The sequence below is a fragment of the Trichomycterus rosablanca genome, chromosome 16 (genome assembly GCF_030014385.1).
Source record: "Trichomycterus rosablanca isolate fTriRos1 chromosome 16, fTriRos1.hap1, whole genome shotgun sequence".
In the NCBI taxonomy this organism is placed as follows: Eukaryota; Metazoa; Chordata; class Actinopteri; order Siluriformes; family Trichomycteridae; genus Trichomycterus; species Trichomycterus rosablanca.
The window spans coordinates 24435402-24462014 of record NC_086003.1 but is presented as its reverse complement, the minus strand read 5'-3'; the positions used below and the strand labels follow the sequence as shown (position 1 = coordinate 24462014).

The 26613-nt window shown below is 38.3% G+C and overlaps 2 protein-coding genes across 2 annotated transcripts; one reads left to right on the top strand and one right to left on the bottom strand.

The window, feature by feature from the left end:
* Positions 1 to 520: 520 nt before the first annotated feature.
* Positions 521 to 5726, bottom strand: sdf2 (stromal cell-derived factor 2). The gene is made up of 3 exons (XM_063011603.1): positions 5549 to 5726; positions 2864 to 3060; positions 521 to 2651 (listed from the first exon to the last, which is right to left on the bottom strand). The coding sequence occupies exons 1-3, from the start codon at positions 5724 to 5726 to the stop codon at positions 2355 to 2357; spliced, it is 672 nt and encodes a 223-aa protein (XP_062867673.1). The 3' UTR covers positions 521 to 2354.
* A 1120-nt stretch (positions 5727 to 6846) lies between these two features.
* On the top strand, positions 6847 to 25886 carry supt6h (SPT6 homolog, histone chaperone and transcription elongation factor). Its single transcript, XM_063011310.1, has 37 exons — positions 6847 to 6943; positions 8887 to 9000; positions 9427 to 9585; positions 10085 to 10158; positions 10531 to 10702; positions 10830 to 10911; positions 11196 to 11451; positions 11759 to 11860; positions 11981 to 12094; positions 12450 to 12539; positions 14215 to 14357; positions 14738 to 14886; positions 14972 to 15079; positions 15293 to 15422; positions 15559 to 15709; positions 16402 to 16556; positions 16680 to 16875; positions 17344 to 17483; positions 17630 to 17747; positions 17851 to 17927; positions 18030 to 18165; positions 18877 to 19014; positions 19856 to 20023; positions 20100 to 20227; positions 20322 to 20529; positions 20844 to 20991; positions 21097 to 21239; positions 21687 to 21827; positions 21975 to 22170; positions 22349 to 22587; positions 22746 to 22859; positions 23023 to 23147; positions 23234 to 23346; positions 23524 to 23601; positions 23688 to 23869; positions 24393 to 24589; positions 25387 to 25886. Exons 2-37 carry the CDS (start codon positions 8895 to 8897, stop codon positions 25571 to 25573), a joined length of 5163 nt encoding a protein of 1720 aa, XP_062867380.1. The 5' UTR covers positions 6847 to 6943; positions 8887 to 8894; the 3' UTR covers positions 25574 to 25886.
* Positions 25887 to 26613: the final 727 nt, after the last annotated feature.

The window sequence follows — 26613 nt, the reverse complement described above, 5'->3', positions numbered from 1 at the left end:
ATATCCTCCCATGACTTTTCTTACCACTCCTATGCAGATGATAAGTCTCAGCTGTATCTCAGCATGTCTAGAATATACCTCACTGTGGATGTCAGCTCATCACCTAAACCTAAGGAGTGTTTATTATTTTGGATTTTCTCAATTTTAACTCAACCATTTGAGTAAAAATAAAGCATTTAATATCAGACTACACCATGTTTGGCACTACTAAAACCAAGTAAGTACATGAGTAAAATTGGCCAATGTCCTTTGTTCAATAGGTCAGATTTGAGAATGTGGACTTTATCTACTCATCAAAAGCTAGTTTGCAGCTATAGCTTTATTCATCTGTTATAAGTGCAAATTTTCAGTGTATGTTAACACACTCATTCATTAAGAGCAGGTATCTCAACAATTCCTGATCACAGAAATAAAAGAAAACAAATTATTTTAAATGTATGTTTATGCTGAAGGTAAAGATGGATGAAAGTTCATTATAATTGTAAAATCAATTTAATTCAAAAATGTTAAAGCAGTGTCTTTATAACAATGTATACAAAAATACAAAGGTACACCAAACTGTTGTAGATAAACACTGTGCATGTGGTTTTAGTACAGGAATATGTAACTTGGAACAGGAAACATCTGTAAAACAGAAAAGTAAACCCTTAATGAGATCTGATTTGAAAAATGTATGTTGTAGAGTTAAACGTTTAATGAAGTGTTGTTCACTGATATAAACAGAGAGCAGATATTTAATGTGTTCCCTCCCGAAGCGAACTAATTGTTTTGGTTTTTTTATTTACCTAAAATATCTTTCTATAACACATGTTTTAATTGCAGCAACATAATAACTGATTTGGTTAAAAGTGTTTGAGTATCTTACAGCATTTGAACTTCATAATGTTAATTTATTTACTGTAAGAAATGATTATGTAACATCTACCAACAAACACTGTTCAGGTTTGTAAATTATCTGAATACCATAAAAGTATATTAATGTAGTGTGTGTCTCAAAAATCCATTTTCACTACTGAATTCATATCTGAACTGAATCATTAAACACATCTGCTCATGATTTATCCCTTATTTGTTACATTTTGGTAAAATGAGCTCAAGGTTACCATTAATGTACCAAAGCTCAGATCTATTTTGTCTGTGTTACGATCCCAAAAAATAATACTGATAAGGATGTTGCACAAAGTCGTTGCATTTAATAAATAAAGGCATGATGACCCAGACAGCTTTACTGTACACTGCAGTGTTTATGTAAGGCAGCAATTCTGTAATGTTTCTAGTGTATGAAAGGAGTAATTTATCCACAAATTAAAATAAAACAATTAACAGTCAGTCTAAATGTAGTCATTCAGACATGAGACATATGATAACAAAAAAATTTGCTTCACTAGTGACAAAAAAAACTTTGAGACTTATGTTGCTTACAACATAAACATACAATCTACAGTTTGGCAACATGAAAATTACATGCCTATAAGAGCCCTCACTCACCTGAAAAGAATCATTAAATAAGTTGGGAGATTCATAAATTAGGTGTGTATTAATTATTACATTTAAGCAAATGGTACTGGATATGGATATGGATATGATACTTTGTGCATTTATTAACTTACAGTTCAAGCACCTTTTTGTTCAACCTATAATATGCTCTAACTTGTCGGACGCATTAGCCCACTCTTAATTCACTTTACAGGTAAACCATTAGAAGTTGTTGTTTTAAAAAGTGCAAATCATCTAATCCTCTGCCACACTTCATGTTCTTAATAAATAACAGAAGAGCTACATCCTAAACACCTACCGCATGAAATAGTACACCAACAATGGTGGTGTTACTATTTTGAGATGATTCTTAGTATGTGGTTTAGGATGCTCCCACGTAAATAAGGGTGGCAAGCTGGCATAGCTTGTGGAGTTTCTCCCAGGTACTCTGACTTACTTTTACCTTATTTTGAAAGGAAGTGAAGTGATTTTGCCAATTGCACCTATGAGTGAGTGAGTGAGTGAATGTGTGTTGACCTATGATTAATTAGTGCAGTCAAGGATGTATTTTTGCCCTGTACCCAGTGTTTTCTTGAATTGTGTACCATATTATGAGCTCAAATCCTGGTGTTTGAGTTCTTAAAATCTAAAACAATCATTGTTTAATGCTTAACTGAGCACTTTAATAATTAAATGAATCTGACGATCCAAATGTTAGTGTGCATGTAAACACACTCAGTGAGTTCTGTTCATCATTGCACTGTCTTTGTAATCTTTCTTGTACGAGGTATAAAATAAATGAGATTGTAATTTCTGTAACAGAAATAAAACATAAACAGCTGTGTTGTCATTAATACTGCCTGCTGAAGAGAAAACAGTTAGAACTCTGTGTGTGTTGGTCCACTAAAGTCTTTGGTGACAATATCACTAGGTTTCATAAATACACCCTCCATGGCTCTCCAGTAGCTGTGCTGGCTGCTGCCGCTCATGGCATGTACTTCTCTCTGGCCATGGATGGGTCTGCCGTACTGTTCTCCCGTCACTGAGAGCAGCGCGTCTGTAGCAGTGTGGCGAAAACGCACTGACTCGTCACGCTCCCATAGAGATCCAGAACAAAGTACAGTCCACTCATCTAGGTGGTCGCCCTCACCTTCCTCTCCAAATGCACTGACTTCCTGATAGGAAAACAATATATTAAATGTACATAATAACAAAACAGCTTAAAAATTTAAGATTTTGTCAAGCCATTTATTAAAAACACACGTCTTACACATTACCATGTACTCTAAGTTATATATTATTTGCACAATAAAAAAGCTTTCATGGATATTTGAACTAGGTTTGGTTTGGAGAAATTCTAGTGCAAAAGAAATACATGCTTGCAAACCTGATTGGATGACAGTGGAGATGAAAAGTAGTGGCTATGCAGATTTCTCCCTGTGTTTACATGAGTGAGCCTGATGTTCTGGCCACATTTGACCGGAGTCCCTCGGTGACAAACTGCCCCACTGGTGCCACGCACACTCCAGTAACTGCTGCTGTCCTCTACTGTCGTAACTCCAGTAACTGACTGCTGCCCACTGCCTGAGATACAACAGTAGAATTGTACGATAATAAACCACCATCCTAAATACAGACACAAGCTACACACAGTCCTCCACACAAAAACACAGCAACCACACACAACAAATTTGTTAAATATGAGAGGATGGATCCTGCAATATAAATGTACATTTTAAATGGAAAAATTTAAGTCTTAGTGGTCACTAGAGTCTGCTGCATCCAGTCTAAGTAAGTAAAAACAATATCCTCCCACATGCTTCTTAAAAGCATGAGCGTTTTTTTAAGTGTTTCTGTATAAAACTTCTACAAACTGGCGAGTAAATGAATGGATGTGACGACTTATTTTCCTTCTTTATTTTTTTAGATACAATTTAGACATACACTTGCTAGTACTTTATTCATACCCATCTGGACCATACATGTACTAATTATTTTATAAGCTACACCTACCAGATGAACCCTGCGGATACTTACCAGAACTCATAATTAAGAATGATGTTCACATACTTCCCATTGTGTTAACCTAAAAATAAATTTTTTAAATGAAGTTTTAAATAGTCTTCATTACAGGACTATCACAATACTTGCAATCAGCAGTTTGGCAGAAATATAGCATGACAGCCATAGCCATCCTTGGCCAGGGGTCTGAGAGAGTATATCTGGTCTCATTCTTTCACTGACACAGAGAGAGCATCTGAAACTCTACAGACAGTAACTCAAGTTGATGCTTCAACCATGGTCCCTGGAGCTGTGCTCTACCAACACTCTAAGGTTCTGAAAAATGTCTTCATTAATTATGGATTATAGTGAAATGTAGTTGCTGATTTCAATTGTACTTAAGTAAGGACATTTCAAGAGTTTTATTGGGAACTTAACAGCAAAGCAAGAAGAAAGTTATAAGTCAGGGGTGCCCAATACGTAGATCGCGATCGACCAGTCGATCGCACAGTGCACACTGGTAGAGCAGGCCTCATTCAAACAGGTCACCGTGATTGACATAAAATGTGGCCACTATTTCTTTAATTTGTGGTTTGTTACCATAGTTACGCCTCAGCCCGCCTAAAGCACCGCTAATCTAGAAAGTTTTCATTCATCAGTAGCCAGTTTGCACAATTTTTGCATTTTTCCTTTTGTAACCTGCACTGTTTGTGAAGATGAGTGCGCAACCAACACTGCAAAGACGCTGTTTCGTTCATACGTGGAAGAAGCTGACTGAGAATATTCAGATCTCATGTTGCATATAGAAATTTAAACCCTACAATCTGACATTTATATGAAGTCAAGGGCCTCTGCTGGACAGTTTTGGAACCTGCTGGCCGAGGAAAAATATCCAAACATAAGAAAATGTGCCACATATTTGACAGCATTTTTGGATCAACCTACCTGTGTGAATCAGCCTTTTTTAACATGAAAATAATTAAGTCTAAATATCGGTCCACCCTTACTGATGAACACTATTCAGTGCAAATCATCAGAAAAAGGTTAGTGTGATTTCAGTCGCTTGCCATGCAATGCTAAATATTAATATAGACAACTAAAGCGCATTTTTTAAAAAAGCTTTTTTGAAAAAATGAGGCCAACTTTTTTAAAACGTAGATTGCGATGACCTGTGAACTGAAATAGTAGATCCACGAAAGTGTGGGCACCCCACCCCTGGTATGTCTGTCTGTCTGTCTGTCTGTCTGTCTGTCTGTCTGTCTGGTAGGTAGGTAGGTAGGTAGGTAGGTAGGTAGGTAGGTAGGAAGGAAGGTAGGTAGGTAGGAAGGTAGGTAGGTAGGTAGGAAGGTAGGTAGGTAGGAAGGAAGGTAGGTAGGTAGGTAGGTAGGTAGGTAGGTAGGTAGGTAGGTAGGTAGGTAGGAAGGTGGGAAGGAAGGTAGGTAGGTAGAAAGGAAGGAAGGTAGGTAGGTAGGTAGGTAGGTAGGTAGGTAAGAAGGAAGGTAGGTAGGTAGGTAGGAAGGTAGGAAGGAAGGTAGGAAGGTAGCTAGGTAGGTAGGTAGGTAGGTAGGTAGGTAGGAAGGTAGGAAGGTAGGTAGGAAGGTAGGTAGGTAGGTAGGTAGGTAGTTAGGTAGGTAGATAGGAAGGTAGGTAGGTAGGAAGGTAGGAAATTAAGGCCTCAGTAGCAAGTTACATAAATCAAAAGTCAAAAGTAATAGTACACACAACAGAGATTCACATTATACCAAGAAGTATCTGTATAATCACAACAACACGCAGACAACAAACAGGACCTGAGGGTACATGGAGGTGTTATTTCGGTTAACATTGTAAGGCTGGTATAGATAGAGAAGTAACAGCTGTAAAATTAAATACATTATTAGTAAATTATAAAGTGAATTATAAAGTGGTTACTGAGAGTTAGAATGAAGATATAACAGCACTACTACCTGCTGATACTCACAGTAGTCAGTAAAGTGCATGATAATATTTATAAATGTTAATATTAATGTAATATGTCTTACTGTTACACTGTTAAACTTTACTGTTTCTGTTTGGGTTTGAACTGACTCACCGGATCCGTAACGAACATCGTGTGAATGTAATCTAACATTGTGTTTCACGTTGAGCAGCTTCACCACCGAGCCACAGGTTACAAAACTTATCTCCGAAGCCAAGTTAAAGTAAACACATGATAATAAAATATAAAGAGATAAATACAGAATATTCACGTTAGAACCAGAACCAGCCATTACTGGAACTTCTATAGATCACTAACACCACTGAGACTCAGCGATACGTCATTACAGAGCAACGAAGAAGAATAAACACCGGTAAAATTCTCAGCGCCCCATCTGGTCTGGAGTGGTAATGATTTAAAACCGCCGCCACGGTTGTTAACTTCTCAGATCATTGTTTTTATGTTATTTTATTATTTAATTCTTGAAATTGCAAAACAAAGTAGGAAGCATTATTATAATCAGTCTTATAATGGCAAGAAACAATGTTTACACATCACAAAATCTGTACAATGTCACCATAACTCACTATCAAAATTACTATTTAGTACAAAGGATGTCTGTCCGGTTATTTGTCACACCATACCAGTGCATTACACACTTATTTAGTCTTTACTTAGTAATTCATGCCTGGGGACAATTTAGACTAGCCAATCCATATTCTGTCATGATTTGGGAGGTGAGAAGGAACCAGAGGACATGAGGAAAACCGTAATATGCTGTTAGAATTGAACCCAATTTAGATTTGAAAATATATTTGCAAACAATAAATTCCTTGAGCCCTTCTTTGAACAAGAAATTATGTAGATTGTTAACTGTCTTAAAGCGCTTCAAATTTATATAAAGATAACACATTTTCAAATGAGGATTTTATTTTATTGTCTTTCTTGTTTTATATGTTATGCCATTGGAACAAGATTCCTTAAATGGTTTGTAATTCTTCTGTTTTATTGTTTTTTTCTTTGATGTTTTTATTTGTATTCTTTTATTGTCGTTAAGCATATACTGTTTATTGTTGTATTAATGTTAAATCATATTTTTGGTAATATGTTCATATATATTAAGTGTACTGTTGTGTTTACTGTATACTGTAATACTGTTAAATTAATTTAAAAAAATTAAAAAAAGAATTTAATTAATTCTTGTTTTACTAAATCTGGATCGATACCTTGTCGTGCCACTCAGGACTACATTATATCGCGAGATTTACTCAGATACGCAAGATTATGCGAGATTATATTTACGCAATTTCTGAGCATGCGAGTTTTTTCATGAGCCAACATTTGACAGGATCAACTTTTCTCGTCACACCGGATGTTGCTTATTCTGTACGGGATGCAAAATCACGCAGCATTGTCTCGCCATTTTTGTTGTTAGCTGCTGTTAATGAGGCGCTCTTCACAAATTTGAACATTTTCCGAGTTTTTAAGAGAGTCGGATACCAGAAGAGGGTAAGTGCGATTCATTTCGGTATGTCTGGAGGTATTAAAGGAGGAATGTTTATGGTTCTTGCGTGTGTACTTTTGAGCAGCTAACTCTGCAGGCTAGCATCAGTGCTTCTGAAGGCCGTGGCTGTGTCCCAAATGCGTACTGTATCGAATTATTACACTGCATGCAGAAGTATAGTGTTTTTTAAATGCTGTTTAGTTTAGCAGTATGCGTTTCGTAGGCCTTCCTTTTTACAGGACCGGTTAAAACAAATGCATGCTAACTCCTTTGTCGCGTTTAACTTGTATGTTTGTTGTAAATAAGAGAACTATAAATTTGCCTCATAAGCAGTAAAATCCGTTTTTAATCACACCAACGTATTTTAATATTATTAATTAACTAGCGAATCAGTGGTCAAATCGAACATTAATTTGCTCAGTTTAGTAGTGTTAGCTGCATGTGCACAACATCTTTCGCAGTTTCGAAATTTGTGGTTATTATATCAAGTAATGATGGTAACCGGTTAATCTAAACCTGATGTCATACGATTTGTCGGTATGACAGCAATCGATATCGCGATATATCATCAACAGACACTCTTCTGTATCATATAACGTTAGTCCAATGTGTGACAGAGATATTTATTCACATATCAATTATTTTAAACAACACACTTTTACCCTATAAATAGGAATAAAATAATTAAGACAGACTGCATGTTTAAATATTTTTTAAAATGAATACAGTTAGCATTGCAGCTGGCTGGTTTACAAACTTGTCAACAGTTTACATGAACTTGGAAGGGACAGGTATATTAGGATTTTGTAGTTAAATGGAGAGTGGGACACACTCTTTTTGTCTTTCCAATTTCGAATATACAGGATAAAAAAATAAAAAAAACCACTTTGGAAATAAAGATAATTTGTAAAATGCAATCAAACAAGTGTCTTGATTTGTTAAAAATGTGTGGACCTTTATTTAACTGAAAGGGCGGCATTGTGGCTCAGTGGGTAGCACTGTCGCCTCACAGCAAAAAGGTCCTGGGTTCAGTCCCTAGGTAAGGCGGTCTGGATCCTTTCTGTGTGGAGTTTGCATGTTGTCCCCGTGTTTGCGTGGTTTTCCTCCGGGAGCTCTGGTTTCCTCCCACAGTCCCAAAGACGTGCCAGTGAGGTGAATTGGAGAAACAAAGTTGTTCACGACTGTGTTCGACATTGAACTTATGAACTGATTAATGCTGTGTAAAAAGTAACTACCTGTTCCGTCTTGAAATGTAACCAAAGTGTGTAAAACATGACTAAAATCCTAATAAATAAATAAACATTTAACTGGAAAGTAAGTTTCTTTGGCCAACTTAATTGAAGTTTGGAAGTTGATGCCTGCATTAAGCTGGGGCAGACCAGAGGCGGCAGACCGTACCTTTCCGACCAGAGCCCCACAGAAGAATCCACCATTGACCCAGGGTGCATCAGTGATGGAGTGGCTGCATTGCTTCTTTTTGAATTGACATTCCTACATTAACTGTGCTTTCTTTTATCCCCCACCCCAAAATTGTCATAATTAGAAATAACATTTAACATGTCAGGTAGCAGCATGGAGATGCTACACAGTACCCGGCGCATTAGGAACAGTATATTGCCCCCCACATCTCCACACTGCCTGTTAAATGTTGAGAATGTTTCCTCGTTGTCTGCATGGATTTCCTCCAGGTAGCCCAGTTTTCTTTTTTCTTCCAAAAACATTCATGTTGGCCTGACTTCTCCAAAATTATAGTTAAACTTCTTCTTTGGAGTGTATTCACACCCTGTGCCCAGCGTGTCTGAGTAGGACACAGCACAACCCAGGATATCGTTTACTGAAGATAAATACATGACAATTTAACAGTCTTGTCGTCTTTTTTCAGAAATGTCCTGACCTGATACTGGGCACTTACTTTAACATAGTAATGTCTTTGTGTATTTTACTATAGCCGCAGACATGTCTGAGTTTATTGAGAGTGAGGCAGAGGAATCTGAGGAAGAGTTTGAAGAAAAGGATTTAAAGCCCAAGAAGACTCAGAGGTTTTTGGAAGATGATGATGATGGTAAGCACTGAAAGATTTCTGATTGAACTATAATTGTGCTGGTTAGTATTTAAATTAGAAATGGCAACGATTAACCAATAACCGATACAGATGACATTGTTTGATTATTGCAGTTGTGTAATGCGATGTAAATTCCTTGTGTTGATTCCAATAGAGTGTGTGTAGACAACTTTATTTTCTGAACAGGAAACGTTTTCATGAATTTATTTTAATTTAAATCAATGACAAAACTATTACACATTAAAGTCACAAATGTGGTAATTTTGTATCATGTCCCAAGGTAAACCCTGCTTATAAAGGTAAAACCTTTGCCGGTTACCAGTTAACCAAGGAATAATAACAGTTATATAAAGTCAGTTACATGTGTAAGAAGTTGACCAATTTGCATCTTTAATTAAACATCTGTTGTTTTCCTTTGTTTTTTAGAAGAGGAAGAAGAGAACACAGAGGATCAGGATGAACACGGAAACCTAAAAGGATTAATTGATGACGACAATGTGGAAGAAGAGGAGGAGGATGGAAATCGCAGCGGGGCAGGCGGCAGCGACTCTGAAGAGGAAGTTCGCCACCGCCGCAGAAAGAGGAGTAAGTACACGTACCACCGAACTGTACATTTTATCTTTTGTTTTTGCCCATAAAATTGTTTAAGAGGAATCCTTACCACTGTGTATAATTTCCAATGTGCTCTTAGGCTATGCTTATTTTGGTTTTTATTTAAATAAAATTCAATTGCATCCTAATATTCTTAGTGATTATTTAATGGTAGCCAAATGTCATGCATTTTTCCCTCTACATTATTTTGCATATTTTTCTACACTATATAGCAAAGACTGTGGATACCCCTCCTTGCAACCTTTTGTGCATCAAAAGGTCAATGTGATTAAAATATGCAACATTATTCTGTTAAATGTATTGGATTCATGTTTTTGTGGGTGGAAAAGTGTAACACCTGAAAACAGGATTGATCTTGAAAGTATCATAAAAGCACCCCTAAGGATGCTTTAGACACCACCAGGGGTACTACTGCCACAATTTAAGAACAATGGAGTTATGTGATGGTTAACTGTGTGCCTTTCTTTCCAAGGTTATGATGACTACCTGGATGATGATGATCTTGACCTTATCGAAGAGAACTTGGGAGTTAAAGTCAAAAGGAGGGTATGTCAGCAATAGCTGAGATTCAGCAACTAGATGAAGATAGGTTTCACTGATTTGTAAATCTAACAAGCAGCATTTTTAGCCTTTGCAAACACACCTGTATTATGTTTGTTTAACAGATGAATAAGGATGTCAGTTAAAAATAAAACCCTTCATCATAAATAACCAAATCATTTGAATATCAGAGGATGAGGTTGCAGTTGTTTTATTGTTAATGGAAGGAATGAAACAAAAAGTTCAGTGAATTTCATCAGCTCTTATAAAAGCTTAAGCTCTACAGCGAATGGTTCCTGACATTTGCTAGTAATTTCTAGTCACTCTTTAGCCTTAGGTTTGTCTGTTTTATTAAACCCTTTTTTGATCACTTTACAGAAAAAGAAGTACTCTAGATTGAAAACTATAGAAGACGAAGGTGAAGATGATGATAAAGACCAAATTGCAGATGAGATCTTTACTGGTGACGGTGATGGAGAGGCAGAGGAAGCAGAACCTGGAGAAATGCTCCAAGCAGATGACGATGAGGAAGAAGAGGGAGATGAATCTGGTAGGATTTTATGATGTACTCTATGGCATTTAATGCCACAATAACACTTAATGTTTGTACTGTATTGCATATTAGTGAATTTATCAGGACATTGATGGTAACTAACTGGGCTTTTTTATCTGTACAGATATTGATGATTTTATTGTTGATGATGATGGACAGCCCATCACTAAAAAACACAGAAAGAAGTTTTCTGGCTACACTGATGCGTAAGTAATTACCACAGCTTCTCCACCCACGCCCTTTACTGCAGTAATATGTCATCTATATTAAAATCTTCTGCTGCCTCATGAAAAAAAAATGTCAGTTTCAAACTATGTAAAGACTATCTGTGAATCAAATAATATGCTTTGGAATTCTTAGTGTATTTTTGATTGGATGTCCTTGTCTTTAGGAAGTAGAATTGAGTACAACTGGTATGGAAGTTCTGGAGTCTGAGCAGCTTGCATTGCTGTGAACACATTTTAAACTCTTGTGATATTTCACCCTGTAGTGCTTTACAAGAGGCCCAAGAGATCTTTGGCGGCGACTTTGACTTTACCGAGTTTGACCCGGAGACATTTGATCATGCTGAGGAAGAAGAGGAAGACCAAGATGATGAAGCTTGGGATCGACCAAAGAAGCAGACCAAGAGAAAAGTGGGTCGTCGTAGCATCTTTGAAATCTATGAGCCCAGTGAGCTGGAGAGCAGCCACATGACTGACCAAGACAATGAAATACGTTCTACAGACATGCCCGAAAGGTTCCAGGTATGTGTGGACAGTGGACTTTCTTTACATCTGCAAAACCACCTGTAATGAATGAATGTTGTTTTATGTTGATGCATGCTCAATAATCCAGGTACACAAATCCACAAAGTTGGATCAGTTCATCTGGACACAAGTTTGTTGTAGAGATACGTTTCGTCACTCTAAATCCGAATAACTTCTCCAGACTGAAGTCATTCGGATTGAGTGACGAAACGTATCTCTACAACAAACTTGTGTCCAGATGAACTGATTCAACTTTGTGGAATGTTGTTTTATGGTTCTCATTATATGTTATGGTGGTCTCCAGTTACGTGCTATGCCTGTCAAGCCTGCTGAGGATGATGAACTGGAAGAAGAAGCTGAGTGGATCTACAGAAATGCTTTCTCAACACCCACCATTTCCATGCAGGTATTTCAATCTTTTTATGATGCTTTTATTCCAAGCATCCAGTACTGTAATAGCTACTGTTTATGTTGTATTAAAACCCCATAAGCATCAGAGCTAGCCTGACTTTCGACTGCATTTTAGGAAAATGCGGACTACCTGGACCGTGGCACCACAACAAACTTTAGCAGACGAGGCCCAAGTACCATTGCCAAGATCAAGGAGGCACTTAACTTTATGAGGAACCAGCACTTTGAGGTACCTTGTTGACACACTGAAAACATAAATCATTTTTTCATAAATACTTGTCATGAATATTTACGATGACCATTATAACGTTCTATTGGTAGTGACTCACTTCTTCACATCAGTATGTACAAAATACCTACTCCTGGACATTGATCTTCCCAGTCATAAACTGGTCTCCACACATCAGTTCCACACTAATTAGGAATTTGTCGTGATTTATATCATGTCACAGATTTGTATCTCAATAATTATAAAGATAAATATGAAGTATTTCTGTAATAAAATCCACATCAGTTAAAATCATTCTTTTAGTAAAGTCAGTTTAGATTTGTACTCTAATTGCTGTTGTATGTTTTTCTTTTAGGTTCCCTTTATTGCTTTCTACAGGAAAGAATATGTGGAACCAGAGCTCAACATTAATGATCTGTGGAGGGTGTGGCAGTGGGATGAGAAGGTGAAGTGGATCTGTTTATTATTTGTGCCTAGATATACAGTGGGGTCAAAAAGTATTGTCAGCCAGCCACTGATTGTGCAAGTTCTCCTACTTAGAAAGATGAGAGAGGTCTGTAATTTTCATCATAGGTACACTTCAACTATGAGAGACAAAATGAGAAAAAAAAATCCAGGAAATCACATTGTAGGATTTTTAAAGAATTTATTCGTAAATTATGGTGGAAAATAAGTATTTAGTCAACAACAAACAAGCAAGATTTCTGGCTCTCACAGACCTGTAACTTCTTCTTTAAGAAGCTCTTCTGTCCTCCACTCGTTACCTGTATTAATGGCACCTGTTTGACCTCGTTATCTGTATAAAAGACACCTGTCCACAGCCTCAAACAGTCAGACTCCAAACTCAACCATGGCCAAGACCAAAGAGCTGTCGAAGGACACCAGGAAGAAAATTGTAGACCTGCACCAGGCTGGGAAGAGTGAATCTACAATAGGCAAGCAGGTTGGTGTGAATAAATCAACTGTGGGAGCAATTGTAAGAAAATGGAAGACATACAAGACCATTGATAATCTCCCTCGATCTGGGGCCTCACGCAAGATCTCATCCCGTGGGGTCAAAATGATCATGAGAACGGTGAGCAAAAATCCCAGAACTACACGGAGGGACCGACCTGATGAATGACCTGCAGAGAGCTGGGATCAAAGTAACAAAGGCTACCATCAGTAACACACTACGCCGAGAGGGACTCAAATCCTGCAGTGCCAGGCGTGTCCCCCTGCTTAAGCCAGTACGTGTCCAGGCCCATCTGAAGTTTGCCAGAGAGCATATGGATGATCCAGAAGAGGATTGGGAGAATATCATTTGGTCAGATGAAACCAAAATTGAACTTTTTGGTAAAAACTCAACTCGTCGTGTTTGGAGGAAGAAGAAGAACCCAAGAACACCATACCTACTGTGAAGCATGGGGGTGGAAACATCATGCTTTGGGGCTGTTTTTCTGCAAAGGGGACAGGACGACTGATCCGTGTTAAGGGAAGAATGAACGGGGCCATGTATCGTGAGATTTTAAGCCAAAACCTCCTTCCATCAGTGAGAGCATTGAAGATGGAACGTGGCTGGGTCTTCCAGCATGACAATGATCCCAAACACACCACTCGGGCAACGAAGGAGTGGCTCCGTAAAAAGCATTTCAAGCTCCTGGAGTGGCCTAGCCAGTCTCCAGACCTCAACCCCATAGAAAATTTGTGGAGTCCGTGTTGCCCAGCGACAGCCCCAAAACATCACTGCTCTAGAGGAGATCTGCATGGAGGAATGGGCCAAAATACCAGCTACAGTGTGTGCAAACCTGGTGAAGACTTACAGGAAACGTTTGACCTCTGTCATTGCCAACAAAGGTTATGTTACAAAGTATTGAGTTGAACTTTTGTTATTGACCAAATACTTATTTTCCACCATAATTTACAAATAAATTCTTTAAAAATCCTACAATGTGATTACCTGGATTTTTTTTTTCTCATTTTGTCTCTCATAGTTGAAGTGTACCTGTGATGAAAATTACAGACCTCTCTCATCTTTCTAAGTAGGAGAACCTGCACAATCAGTGGCTGACTAAATATGTTTGTATATACAGTGGGGTCAAAAAGTATTTATAGTTGGTTTGTTTGTATTTTTCTCCCAGTGGACCCAGTTGAGAACACGTAAGCAGAACCTGACACGTCTCTTCCAGAGGATGCAGTCATATCAGTTCGAACAGATCTCAGCTGACCCAGATAAACCCCTCGCTGATGCTATTCGTCCACTGGATACAGCTGATTTGGAAAGGTAAAGGTTCCATCTAATAGCATGTTGGGCTTTGTACTTTAAATTCGTGCCCATTATACAACATTTTTAGATCAGTGATTCACTAACTTTATGCTTTATTAAATCATTCTTAGTTTTTAATCATGGTTTTCACAAAACTAACAAAGCATTTTTTGGGTGCTGAGAGTGAGCTCCTGCATTCTGTGCCACCTACTGATTTGTCAAATTCAAATAATCTACCAGTTGTTGGAAATAAATGTAAATGACCCTTTTATCTGACAACATTTAGCTAGCAGTGAATTGGAATTGGAATTGATAATCTACCATTATTAGTATACGTTTGTTAAACCATTTCATATTTTGGCCTTGATATTAATCACCAGATTTTATTATTGTGGCAGGCTAAAAGATGTCCAGTCTATAGACGAGCTGGGAGACGTGTACAACCACTTCCTGCTCTATTATGGGCGAGACATTCCAAAGATGCAGAATGCTGCCAAATCCACCAAGAAAAAGCTGAAGAAGATCAAGGAGGTGTCAGAGGAAGATGGTATGTCTTTAATATGTCATAGATTTATTTAAATGCATTATTGAATCAGCTTTTAGTAAGTTGCTGTTTTGTTTGATTTCATCAGGTGAGGAAGCTGAGGTGGAACGGGAGGAGGAAGAGGAGCATAAGGGGCCTGATCTGAAACTAGCTTCACGTAGAGACATGTACAGCATCTGCCAGGGTGCTGGACTCGGTGTGTGATTGTTCTTGACTTGCTTATTAAATTAAGAAGATAATGTGGTAAAAAGTATCTAATCAACCAAGGAACATGCTTGGTCTTTAAAGTTTAATGCTTTAGTTTGACCCTAAATCTACAGGGTTACGACCTGTTATTAATTGAATATAAATAAATATAGAATTGTTTATTCTTGACTATATGTTGTTTACATATGTTTTTACTGTACAGATGGACTAGCAAAGAAGTTTGGTCTCACTCCTGAACAGTTTGGTGAAAACTTGCGTGACAGCTACCAGAGACACGAGACTGAACAGTTTCCTGCAGAGCCCTTGGAGCTGGCTAAAGATTACGTCTGCAGGTAACAGATACATCTTAGAAATGAGGTTTTACAATTGTTACATTTATAAAATCTAGTTACTAACCCAAAACTATATTACTGTTCTGAAAGGGGAAATTCTTTTATTTACTGTATCTCATTGTTTTTATTTTCACAGTCAATTTAACACACCAGAAGCTGTTCTGGAGGGCACACGCTACATGGTGGCTATGCAAATTGCCCGTGAGCCTCTTGTCAGGCATGTGCTAAGACAGACTTTCCAGGAAAGGGCCAAGATCAATAATAAGCCCACTAAGAAGGGCAAGAAGGTAAGACCTAGATAATGTGCCGGCTTTAATCAGTTTGTTTAATTAGTTGTTTTCAGATCATTTAAACTTTTATTTACGAACCCACCAGTGATGAAAAATATAAAATATTTGTGATCACTCACTTGTCAGTATATTTACATAGTGATCAGTCCATGACTGTAGTAGTTTTGCAAAGTTTCTCCCAATAAATCCATTATGATTGTTAAACTAAAGTAATTCTACAAACATGCTTGTTAACTTACTTTTTTCCATTTGAGCAACAGTTACGTAACTTTAGCATACATTTATCGCTGTTCAACTCTAAAAGGCATTAGTCCCTTTCCCTTATTTGAGGTCTGTTTTGAAATATTAAATGCTTGTGCATAGACATGAGTGGCAAGGGTTTCTGGTTTGTTCAGTGTTCTAAGCTCTGACCTAAATTTTAAAGAGGTGTGGGTGGGGGAAAATGGTGTTCTTTTTCCGTTAGATAGCCAGTCAGCCATCTGTCAGCTCATTCATCAAGAATAAAATAGGTACTGTAAAAAGTTTCTGCTTTGATGTTCTCTAGGGTAGCATATGATATCCTTCATCCAACTGGATACATTTTCTTTATTTACTCCAACCTCCAAGTCTCCAGCGCTTCCTATAGCCATTAATTGCATCAGGTGTGTTCGGTTTTTGTGAAAGATTTGACTAGTTGTTTGGTTTTTCAGGACATTGATGAGGCACACTACGCATACTCGTTCAAGTACCTGAAGAACAAACCCGTGAAAGAGCTGAGTGGAGATCAGTTTCTCAAGATGTGCTTAGCAGAGGATGAGGGGCTGCTCACCATAGACATCGCCATTGATCTGGTTGGGGTTAAAGGGTAAATGCTGGTGAAACCATATCTGATATGTAGCTATTTGATAAACTTTGCCTAACCTGTAAATGATTCCAATATGGTCAATGTTCTGATGGGTTATAAACATTTGAATTTTCTGTTTTGCAGGTACAGTGGTGATCAAACATATTTTGATGAAATAAAGCAGTTCTACTACAGAGATGAGTTCAGTCACCAGGTGCAGGAGTGGAACAAGCAGAGAACGCTGGCCATCGAACGTGCCCTTCAGCAGTTCCTCTATCCCCAGATGGCCAAAGAGCTGAAGAATAAGCTTGTTGCTGAAGCCAAGGAAAATATAATTAAGGTTAATTGAAAAATGTCTATGCTGATGCCCCTTATGTATTTAAACTGCTGGTGTTAAATTTCACATGCAATTTACTTGAAATTTATGTAACATTACAGCACATAGTAAGTTGCAATGGCAAAGCTTTTTCTTTCTATTAAACGTGGCACAAAGTAGCATAAAGAAATGTTTAGCGCAGGTACATCTCAGTGACTGTCAATAGTAAATGTAAATCTGGACACTGGCAGAAAATTATTCTATATTAATAACTTTTCTTTTTAATTTTCAAAAGCAGAAGTTTGAAGTTTTTATGAATGTAACCAAACAGTGTTATTTTAATTACTTTTGGGTTTTTTTTTTTTTTTTTAAAGTAATCCATTTCCCTGTGTTTACCTGTGTAACCGTCTGTCTGGAATCAAACTTTTGTTGTAGCGTTCCTAGAATGTTCACTAAGTTTGTGGGGTTTCCCTCTTTTGTACTGTGATGCAGTCATGCTGCAAGAAACTGTATAACTGGCTGAAAGTGGCTCCATACAGACCAGACCAGCAAGTGGAGGAGGATGATGACCTGATGGATGAGACACAAGGCAAAGGGATCCGTGTGCTTGGAGTGGCCTTTGCCTCTGGCAGGTACTAACTATCGTAACAATTAGCCAAATTGCTTTGTGTAGCCTTTTTAGTTTTTTATCACTCCTCTGCTGTTTGTCGTGGCAGTTACACTTTGACAAGTGTTAGGGCCGCTAATTAGTTAACTCTAAACATACCTGTGTTTTTAGAGATACACCTGTTTTCTGTGCTCTGATCAATGGTGAAGGCGAGGTTGTAGACTTTCTCAGACTTCCTAACTTCTTGAAAAGACGGAATGCATGGAGAGAGGAGGAACGGGAGAAAAAGGTTAAAGTTTAAGCTCACAAATCCTATAAAGGCTATAATTGTGTTAACTGTTACTGAGTTTAAAACTGTCAAAATAGTAAAGCTTAATATTGTGTTCTGACAGCTCCAAGACATTGAAAACCTAAAGAAGTTCCTTCTTAGCAAGAAACCACATGTTGTGGCTGTTGCTGGTGAAAATCGGTATTGATTTATGTTTTTAAAAATTACCTAATTAATGTCAGTTTATATGCAGTGTTGCTCTTAGTATTAACTGTTCATTGTGTTCTGCTTTATCTGCTGCAGAGATGCTCACATGGTAATGGAGGACATCAAGCGCACAATCAGTGAACTGGAACAAGACTCACCTTTACCTGCAGTTGGAGTCGAGTTGATGGACAATGAGTTGGCTATGCTGTACATGAACAGCAATAAGTCTGAGGTGACCTTCTGTGGTTTAAGCTGTAGGGTTTACAGCAGGTCTTAATAGAAATGCACCAACATGCATGACTATTATCTAAAAAAATGCTTTAGTAACACCTCTGTTGCCTTGTTTACACTAGTGTTCCTCTGACGTGACTGCAAATTTGTCTCTTGTAGACAAGACAGCTTTTACTTTTGCACCCACACAGAAATATATATGGCATAGCATAGAATGGTAGTATAGAATATAACAGCAGTCTAATTACAGGCCAGCAAATAAGGTTTTGGGCAAGTTTGGGTAAAGCTTTTCAGACATTTATCTTTTTAGGGTGACTAAATTACTTCTCGACTGTATAATGAACTTGTAAGAAACAACTATTAACCAATTTGAAGCTACTGAAATAATCATTTCTGTAATAAACATTTTCCACTTTTTTACGAAAGTATTATTGTGATATATATCGTTACATATATAAAAAATTACGTATATCATGTGGAGGATTTTAGTTGTACTGCCCATACCTACCTGCAACTGCTGTTAACAGAACAGAAAACCAGGTAAACATCTAGCAGAATTCTTAAAATTGGTCTGACAATTTAGTGCCAATTATTAATATCACAGCTTCTTGTAGTGTGGTACACTGGAAATATTTAGCAACCTGTTGCTTTGTCACTTTTTGGTTTGAACCAGGTAGCACACCTTTCACATGAGTGTTTTTCTCCTTTTCAGACGGACTTTAGAGACTACCCTCCTCTTCTTCGCCAGGCCGTGTCCGTGGCCCGCAAGATTCAGGACCCTCTGGTAGAGTTTGCCCAGGTGTGCAGCAGCGATGAGGACATTCTTTGCCTCAAACTGCATCCTCTGCAGGTACTGTGCTCTGCGAACCAAACAATTCTCTAACTCTTTAAACATGTGGTAATACGGCAACCACACACACACACACTGTAGTGTTGAAACTGTGTAAATTTTAAATACCATTTCAAGTGGATGGAGGCATTCTTGGGTTGTTTGTATATTTTAAAATAAAGGCCCAGCCACCATGACCACAGTGTAAATAGAAGTCTGCAGAGCAGCCGGTTGGGTCATATTTAAGAAGCAGGTTACAGAACTTTAAGGAACTGTACACATTATTGCAACATTTTTATGGTAGTGTTTATTCTGTATAAAGATTGGCTAAGGTTCCCTCTTTTGATCCCAATTTTTTAAGACTGAACTGAGAACTTTTAATGTAGCCTAACCTGCAAACTGGGATTTACAGAATAGAGAATTATCTCCCATTGGTTAATGGTTGGTGTTTATTTTATGCTATTTGCTTGTAAATGCTGAGGTGAGTGTAACATCAGTCTTAATGTTTGTTTCATACAGATAGCTGATATTTAATGTTGGACTGAATTAAAGAGTAAACATGTGGTTAAGCGCACAAGCTTTCTTTGTACAGCAACTCTTTGTTGCCTAATGGCAAAACTGAATGATTGCACAAACAAATTCCCTTTTTATTCAAAACTTTTATGTTCTTTTCTATTTAAATGAATGCCCATTTTTGCAAGGTCAATTCTGGGTGCAGTGACTGTTTAACACACCTTTACCAAAGCTGAAATGCTAACACACTGAAGGTGATGTGACATAATGATAGTCCTGAGTTTGTTTAGGTAATTTTTTCCATTTTTTTTCCTCAAACTGTTTGTATTGTTTTTGCATTGTTTGTTAGGAGCATGTGGTGAAAGAAGAATTGCTAAGTGCTCTTTATTGTGAGTTTATTAACCGGGTGAATGAGGTTGGTGTAGATGTGAACCGAGCCATTGCTCATCCTTACACACAGAGCCTAGTCCAGTATGTCTGTGGTTTGGGACCGAGAAAAGGCTCTCATCTGCTCAAGGTAAGACCCCTCCAGTAGGAATGCATTGAGGTATGAATTGTAATTTGAGGTTAATCCCTGTCATGTTCTTCAACAGATCCTTAAACAAAACAACACTAGGTTGGAAAATCGAACTCAGCTTGTGACCATGTGCCATATGGGACCCAAAGTATTTATTAACTGTGCTGGTTTCATCAAAATTGACACAGCCTCCCTTGGAGACAGGTGAATTTTATGTACCCTTCCTTTTACATGACATGCTTTGTCCTTTAAAATCATAAACACAACTAAAATCGTTCCTTCCATTTTCATCCTGTAGCACTGACTCGTATATCGAGGTTCTGGATGGCTCTCGTGTGCATCCTGAGACTTACGAGTGGGCACGTAAAATGGCGGTGGATGCACTGGAGTACGATGAGTCAGCAGAAGATGCTAATCCAGCTGGAGCATTGGAAGAGATTCTGGAGAATCCAGAGAGGCTGAAGGATCTAGATCTTGATGCCTTTGCTGAAGAGCTGGAGAGACAGGTGAGCCAGCAACAGAACTAAAAGCTTACTGACTTAGAGACATACAGTGTCATCTAAAATAATATTGGGCAAAATGTTTTGGTCAAAAGCAACTTCATATGCTATAGCAGGTCATTTAATAATGCTGTTACAGCTAGCCTACGTTCTAACCTCAAACTGTCTTTCACTGCTAACAGAATGGTGTGTGCTAACATTTAGAAAATCAAACTCAATTAAAGAGCTGCAGATTGTGCTTAAATCATTCATGATGTATAAATGATACATTTGCCATATACATCTTGTAATTGTTACACCTATGTTTACCCCCACACCAGGGTTATGGCAACAAGGGAATCACACTATATGATATCCGTGCAGAGCTCAGCTGTAGGTATAAAGACCTTCGAGCACCATACAGACCCCCGAACACAGAGGAAGTGTTTAACCTTCTCACTAAGGAAACCCCTGAGACTTTCTATATAGGTATGCACTATGTTTGTCAGTCATTGATACATGTACTGATAAGATGGAATTAAAAATCAATGTCTCCCTTCTAATCTTCCTGTTTCCACTGTTTTGCCTACATAGGTAAGCTTATCACCAGTGTTGTGACCGGCATTGCTCACAGAAGGCCGCAGGGTGAAAGTTACGATCAGGCCATTCGTAATGATGAGACTGGATTATGGCAGTGTCCTTTCTGCCAGCAAGACAACTTTCCTGAGCTTAGTGAGGTGAGGCACATTCTTCTTTAACATACTCTCAGTGAATTTTGACTTATTCTTTATTTTGCTCTTTACTGTAATGAGTTATGAGAGTGTTTAAGTCTAATGGTGCAGCCGTCAAAGCCTAAAAGTGGATTTTAATGATCAGAATGTGTACATATTTGCCACTTAGTTAAGAAGTAAATATGCTACTGGACTGGTAATTGGCTGGTCACTGGTTTAAACCCCACTACCACCAAGCTGCCACTTTTGGGTCCCTGAGCAAGGCCCTTAACCTTCAATTGCTTGCACTGTCATTAGCTACAATTGTAAGTCACTTAGCATAAAGGTGTCTGCAAAGTGGCTTATATGTAAAATAGTCATTTAAAATAAAACAAAAGGCTGTTTAATACAGTATCATATAAGAATAGACTGTACCAAAAAGATCCAGCTTAAATAACTGCTTTTCTTTTTCAGGTGTGGAACCACTTTGACAGCGGTTCCTGTCCCGGTCAGGCTATTGGTGTAAGATCTCGTCTAGATAATGGTGTCATGGGTTTTATTCCCACAAAATTTCTCTCAGACAAGGTGGTTAAGCACCCAGAAGAGAGGGTCAAGGTAAGGGATGTTTAATTTGGGTAATTTCTCCTATTGGGGCAAAAAAAAAATTTTGTTTTGAAGTTGTGCTTTAACAGTCACAAAGTTATGATTAAAATAGGACTGTGATTTTTTTAATTTGGTTGCTCATTGCTCGTGTTTTTCTAGGTTGGCATGACTGTGCACTGTCGTATTATGAAGATCGATATTGAAAAGTTCAATGTGGACCTTACCTGTCGAACGTCAGACCTCAGTGACAAGAACAATGAATGGAAGCTTCCTAAAGACACCTACTATGACTTTGACGCTGAATCTGAGGACAACAAACAAGAAGAGGAACTGAAAAAGAAACAGCAGAGAACCAGTAAAAACCCAAAATCTCATTAGATAAACTAGAATAAGACTGGGATGCTAACACTTAAGGCTGAATGACACAATATGGGACTGTGTTGGTCCGTTCCAATACCAAGTACAAGTCATGTTTTACAATGTTGCAAATATCTTGTTAATGTGTTTTAATGTTTCTTTTTCCCTTTTCACAGCGTATATCAAGCGTGTCATTGCCCACCCATCGTTCCACAACATTAACTTTAAACAGGCAGAGAAGATGATGGAGTCGATGGATCAGGGTGATGTTGTGATCAGGCCCAGCAGTAAAGGAGAGAACCACCTGACTGTAACCTGGAAGGTAGCAGATGGAATCTACCAACATGTTGACGTGCGTGAGGAGGGCAAAGAGAACGCTTTCAGCCTGGGACACACACTGTGGATTAATACTGAGGTGAGCTTTTATCTAAACTTGCAGCTTCTGCTGGTGCAGATTCCTTGCTTTTACCTTTATCACATATGTAGTTTGTGTAATTTAATATGGAGTGAAGGAATTTGCATCCACCACAAATTTACATCCACCACAAATAACTTGTTTGTTCCTGATTTTAGGAGTTTGAAGATCTGGATGAAATCACAGCCCGTTATGTGCAGCCTATGGCTGCTTTCGCGCGGGATCTGCTCAGCCATAAGTACTTCCAGGAGTGCAACGGTGGAGACAGAAAGGTACAGCATCTGTAATTTCTGCTTATATTTTTTCTTTACTGCATTTCCCCCCTTCCCCCATCTAGTTTGCTTATAAGTTTGTGGCACCTTGAAATTAACTATGCATTGACCTAATGCTAATATTTTTATAAACATGTTTTCCATGTACTTCTCTCTTTTTTAGAAAATGGAAGAGATTCTTATAAAGTCTAAGAAAGATAAGCCCACATTTATCCCCTACTTTGTTTCTGCCTGCAAAGACCTGCCAGGAAAGTTCCTGCTGGGTTACCAGCCTAGAGGAAAGCCAAGGTAATCCACGCTCTTTTGTTCAAGCTTGCAAAAAGAACTCTGGTACTTATGTACTATGTTTAACCACCTATATTGTATTTTTATAGGATAGAGTATGTAACCATCACTCCAGATGGGTTTAGGTATCGCTCCCAAATATTCTCCACAGTCAATGGGCTCTTCCGCTGGTTTAAGGACCACTACCAGGAGCCTGTGCCAGGTCAGTGGCAGCTTATGTCAGACTTGTTTCTGTACTGTACAATATAGCAGTACTGTTAAAGTCTTTACTAGAGTTCATGATGGTAATTTCTTGCCCCTTCCTGCACCACCCTTTATCGTGACTTGCCAGTTTTAAACTGTCTTGTATGTGTAAATCTTTTAATGTGTCTTGTTTAAGGTGTCACGCCGAGCAGCAGTAGCAGACTGCGAACTCCAGTTTCTGTGAACGCAACTCCTGCCAACATTAACTTTGCAGGTTAGTGATGTTCTTATAAAAGGAGACATTTTCTTTGTTGTTCTTGTTATTTAACCCTTAATATTTTTTCTTTATCTCTATTTCAGACCTAACCCGGGCAGTCAATGCTTTACCCAGAAATGTAACATCCCAGATGTTTAATGCTATTGCAGCAGTGACGGGACAGGGCCAGAATCCAAACACTACTCCAGCACAGTGGGGCTCCAGCCAGTACGGATACAGCGGAGGCAGCAGTGCTGGAGGAGGAGGCAGCAGCAGTGCTTATCATGTACGCTATACACACCTTGATCCTATATTTACCCAAAGTCAGAATAAATCAGGATGTCATTTTCCTCTGCATCCAGTCATGTAATCTGAAATTGATCCTTTAAACTGATATCAATATTGAGATTCTGGAAAGCTAAAGTGTTTACATCCTTATTTTTTTTTTTTTATTGTTTATGTATACAAAATATAACAAGATGATCTGCACTGATTATGATCTGCAAGATGATCTGCTGTACATTAGCAGCATTAGAGGAAACATTATGCAACTTCAACAAATGAAAAATGTTACTGTTTTAATTAGATTGTTGGAAAAAACTTAATAAGCTATATATACAGTATTTGTCCCTCACCCCAGTCCCTGTTCCTGATGTTGCCATTTCATGCTTTTTCATAAAAATAAATACAGTAATCCTCGTTTATGGGATAGTTTTATTGTTGGCTTTGAATTTTAATGGGTTTTCTGTGCTTGTTTTTATAAGCTTTATGCATGAAATAATTTACTACAAAAACGTGTCTCTTTGCAGGTGTTTGCCACACCACAGCAGCCTATAGCTACACCTTTGATGACTCCCAGCTACTCTTACACTACACCAGGCCAGCAGCAGGCCATGAGTACCCCGCAGTATCCCAGCGGCACGCCACAGTCCTCCCACGGCCATCACGCACAACCCTCGTCCACACCATCGTCTTCTTCCTCCAGGGTCCGGACACCACAGCCAAAGTGAGTGCAATTTAAAAAATGTGCTGACAGTCCATCAGCTTCTTGCCTTGTAGCATCATGTAAATGTAGGTTACATGTTTCAAATACAAAAATGTAGTTGATGACCCATGTCTTAAGTGTACATTTAGTATGTAAAACATATCCAGGTTGAATACCCTAAATACAACAGAGAAATGCAAAGACTACAGTATGTATGACACATACCTAAAAAAACTCTCATTCAAGATAATAGGGTGGCTCGGTGGGTAGCACTGTCGCTTCACAGCAAGAAGGTCCTGGGTTCGATCCCCAGGTGGGGCGGTCCGGGTCCTTTCTGTGTGGAGTTTGCATGTTCTCCCCGTGTCGGCATGGGTTTTCTCCGGGTGCTCCAGTTTCCTCCCACGGTCCAAATACATGCAAGTGAGGTGAATTGAAGACACAAAATTGTCCATGACTGTGTTCGATATAATCTTGTGAACTGATGAACCTTGTGCGATGAGTAACTACCGTTTCTGTCATGAATGTAACCAAAGTGTAAAACATGACTTTAAAATCCTAATAAACAAACAAAACTATTCGAACTCTAAGCAGTACTTTACTGCATTGTCAGGAAAAAAACCAACCCATGAAGTCCAAGACAAATTAGGGCAAAGATATAAAACAACATCTGAGGCTTTTAAGTGTTCCCAGGACCACATTGGCCTCAATAATTTTTAAACAGTCGAGGCTTAAAACGGCCTTGAACCTTCCTTGAGTTGGCCAAACGGCATTTAGATAATTTTACTCAGTAATGTGTGTTTGTTTTTTTTTTTCTCCAGACCAAGCACTCATGCGGCTGTGGATTGGGGTAAAATGGCTGAACAGTGGCTACAGGAGAAGGAGGCAGAGAGACGCAAGCAGAAGTCTCGCGTGACTCCACGCCCTTCGCCGAGTCCCATGATTGAGAGCACACCCATGTCAATCGCTGGAGACGCCACACCGCTGCTGGACGAAATGGACCGATAGACATTTAACACAGTTGGATCCCAACTGCAAAAACCTTTCATCTTCATTTCATCTTCATGTCTGTTCATCAACTCTCACTGATCACTTTAGTTTTTTTAATGGTCATACAGAACTAAGTGAGACAAACTCTGCAGATATGAGCTAATGACAAACTGATTCAGGAAAAGGACCTGTGGTGAAATTTGTCAAGTTTTATTTTTTCATTTTCATTCTTTTACAAACAAGTGCAGATCAGCGTTTTGAGCTTTTTTTGTTGGTTTTAACAAGAGCTAAAGTTAAGACGAGACACTTAATAAAAAACAAATGGATGATGGTCTGTGTTACTGTTACTTCTGAAAGCTGTCTAGTTCAGACTTCACTTAATGGAGAGTTGTTCACCATTTATATTATGCATTTAAGTAAACTGAATTGAGATGCAGGCCATTATTCTATGATGCACACACGTACTGCATCACCCATCTTTTTATTGGTGAAATCAGTTAAATAGTGTGGCGTTTAAAAAAAATACTCAGACCTAGACACTTTTGTTGGACAAGGCGTAAAAAGGCCATCTTGTGGGTCTTTTTACCATCCTGTGCTTATTTGCCAGTCTGGGTGCATGGCGGTTATGAAGGCTGTTGTTGGTATATACTAATATCAGAGACTTATAGACATTTCTGACCTTTGTGGTACTTTTACAGGTGTTTGTTCATTCATTGTTCAGCATTGCTTTGCAAGTATGCTGGCTCATTAAAATCCACTCTTACAATTACGAGTTAGTAATAATTTGAGTTTATTTGGTGAATAAAATATTAATTACGTTTTCATTGTTTTGCTCTAGCCCAGCTGGATCTTAATGTTCTGCCATTTTCTTTGCTCTTTAATTGCTTTAGTTCTCATCTAAATTTCTTTATTTTTAAACACCATACAGAGAAATATATATTAATTCTAGGGATGCACCAATACGATCCGCTGCCGTGATTTTATTCTCTGGCGTGCATGTGTGTGATGTAACCATCGGAACACAGATCTAGCATGTAATAATGGGACACATTGTCCTA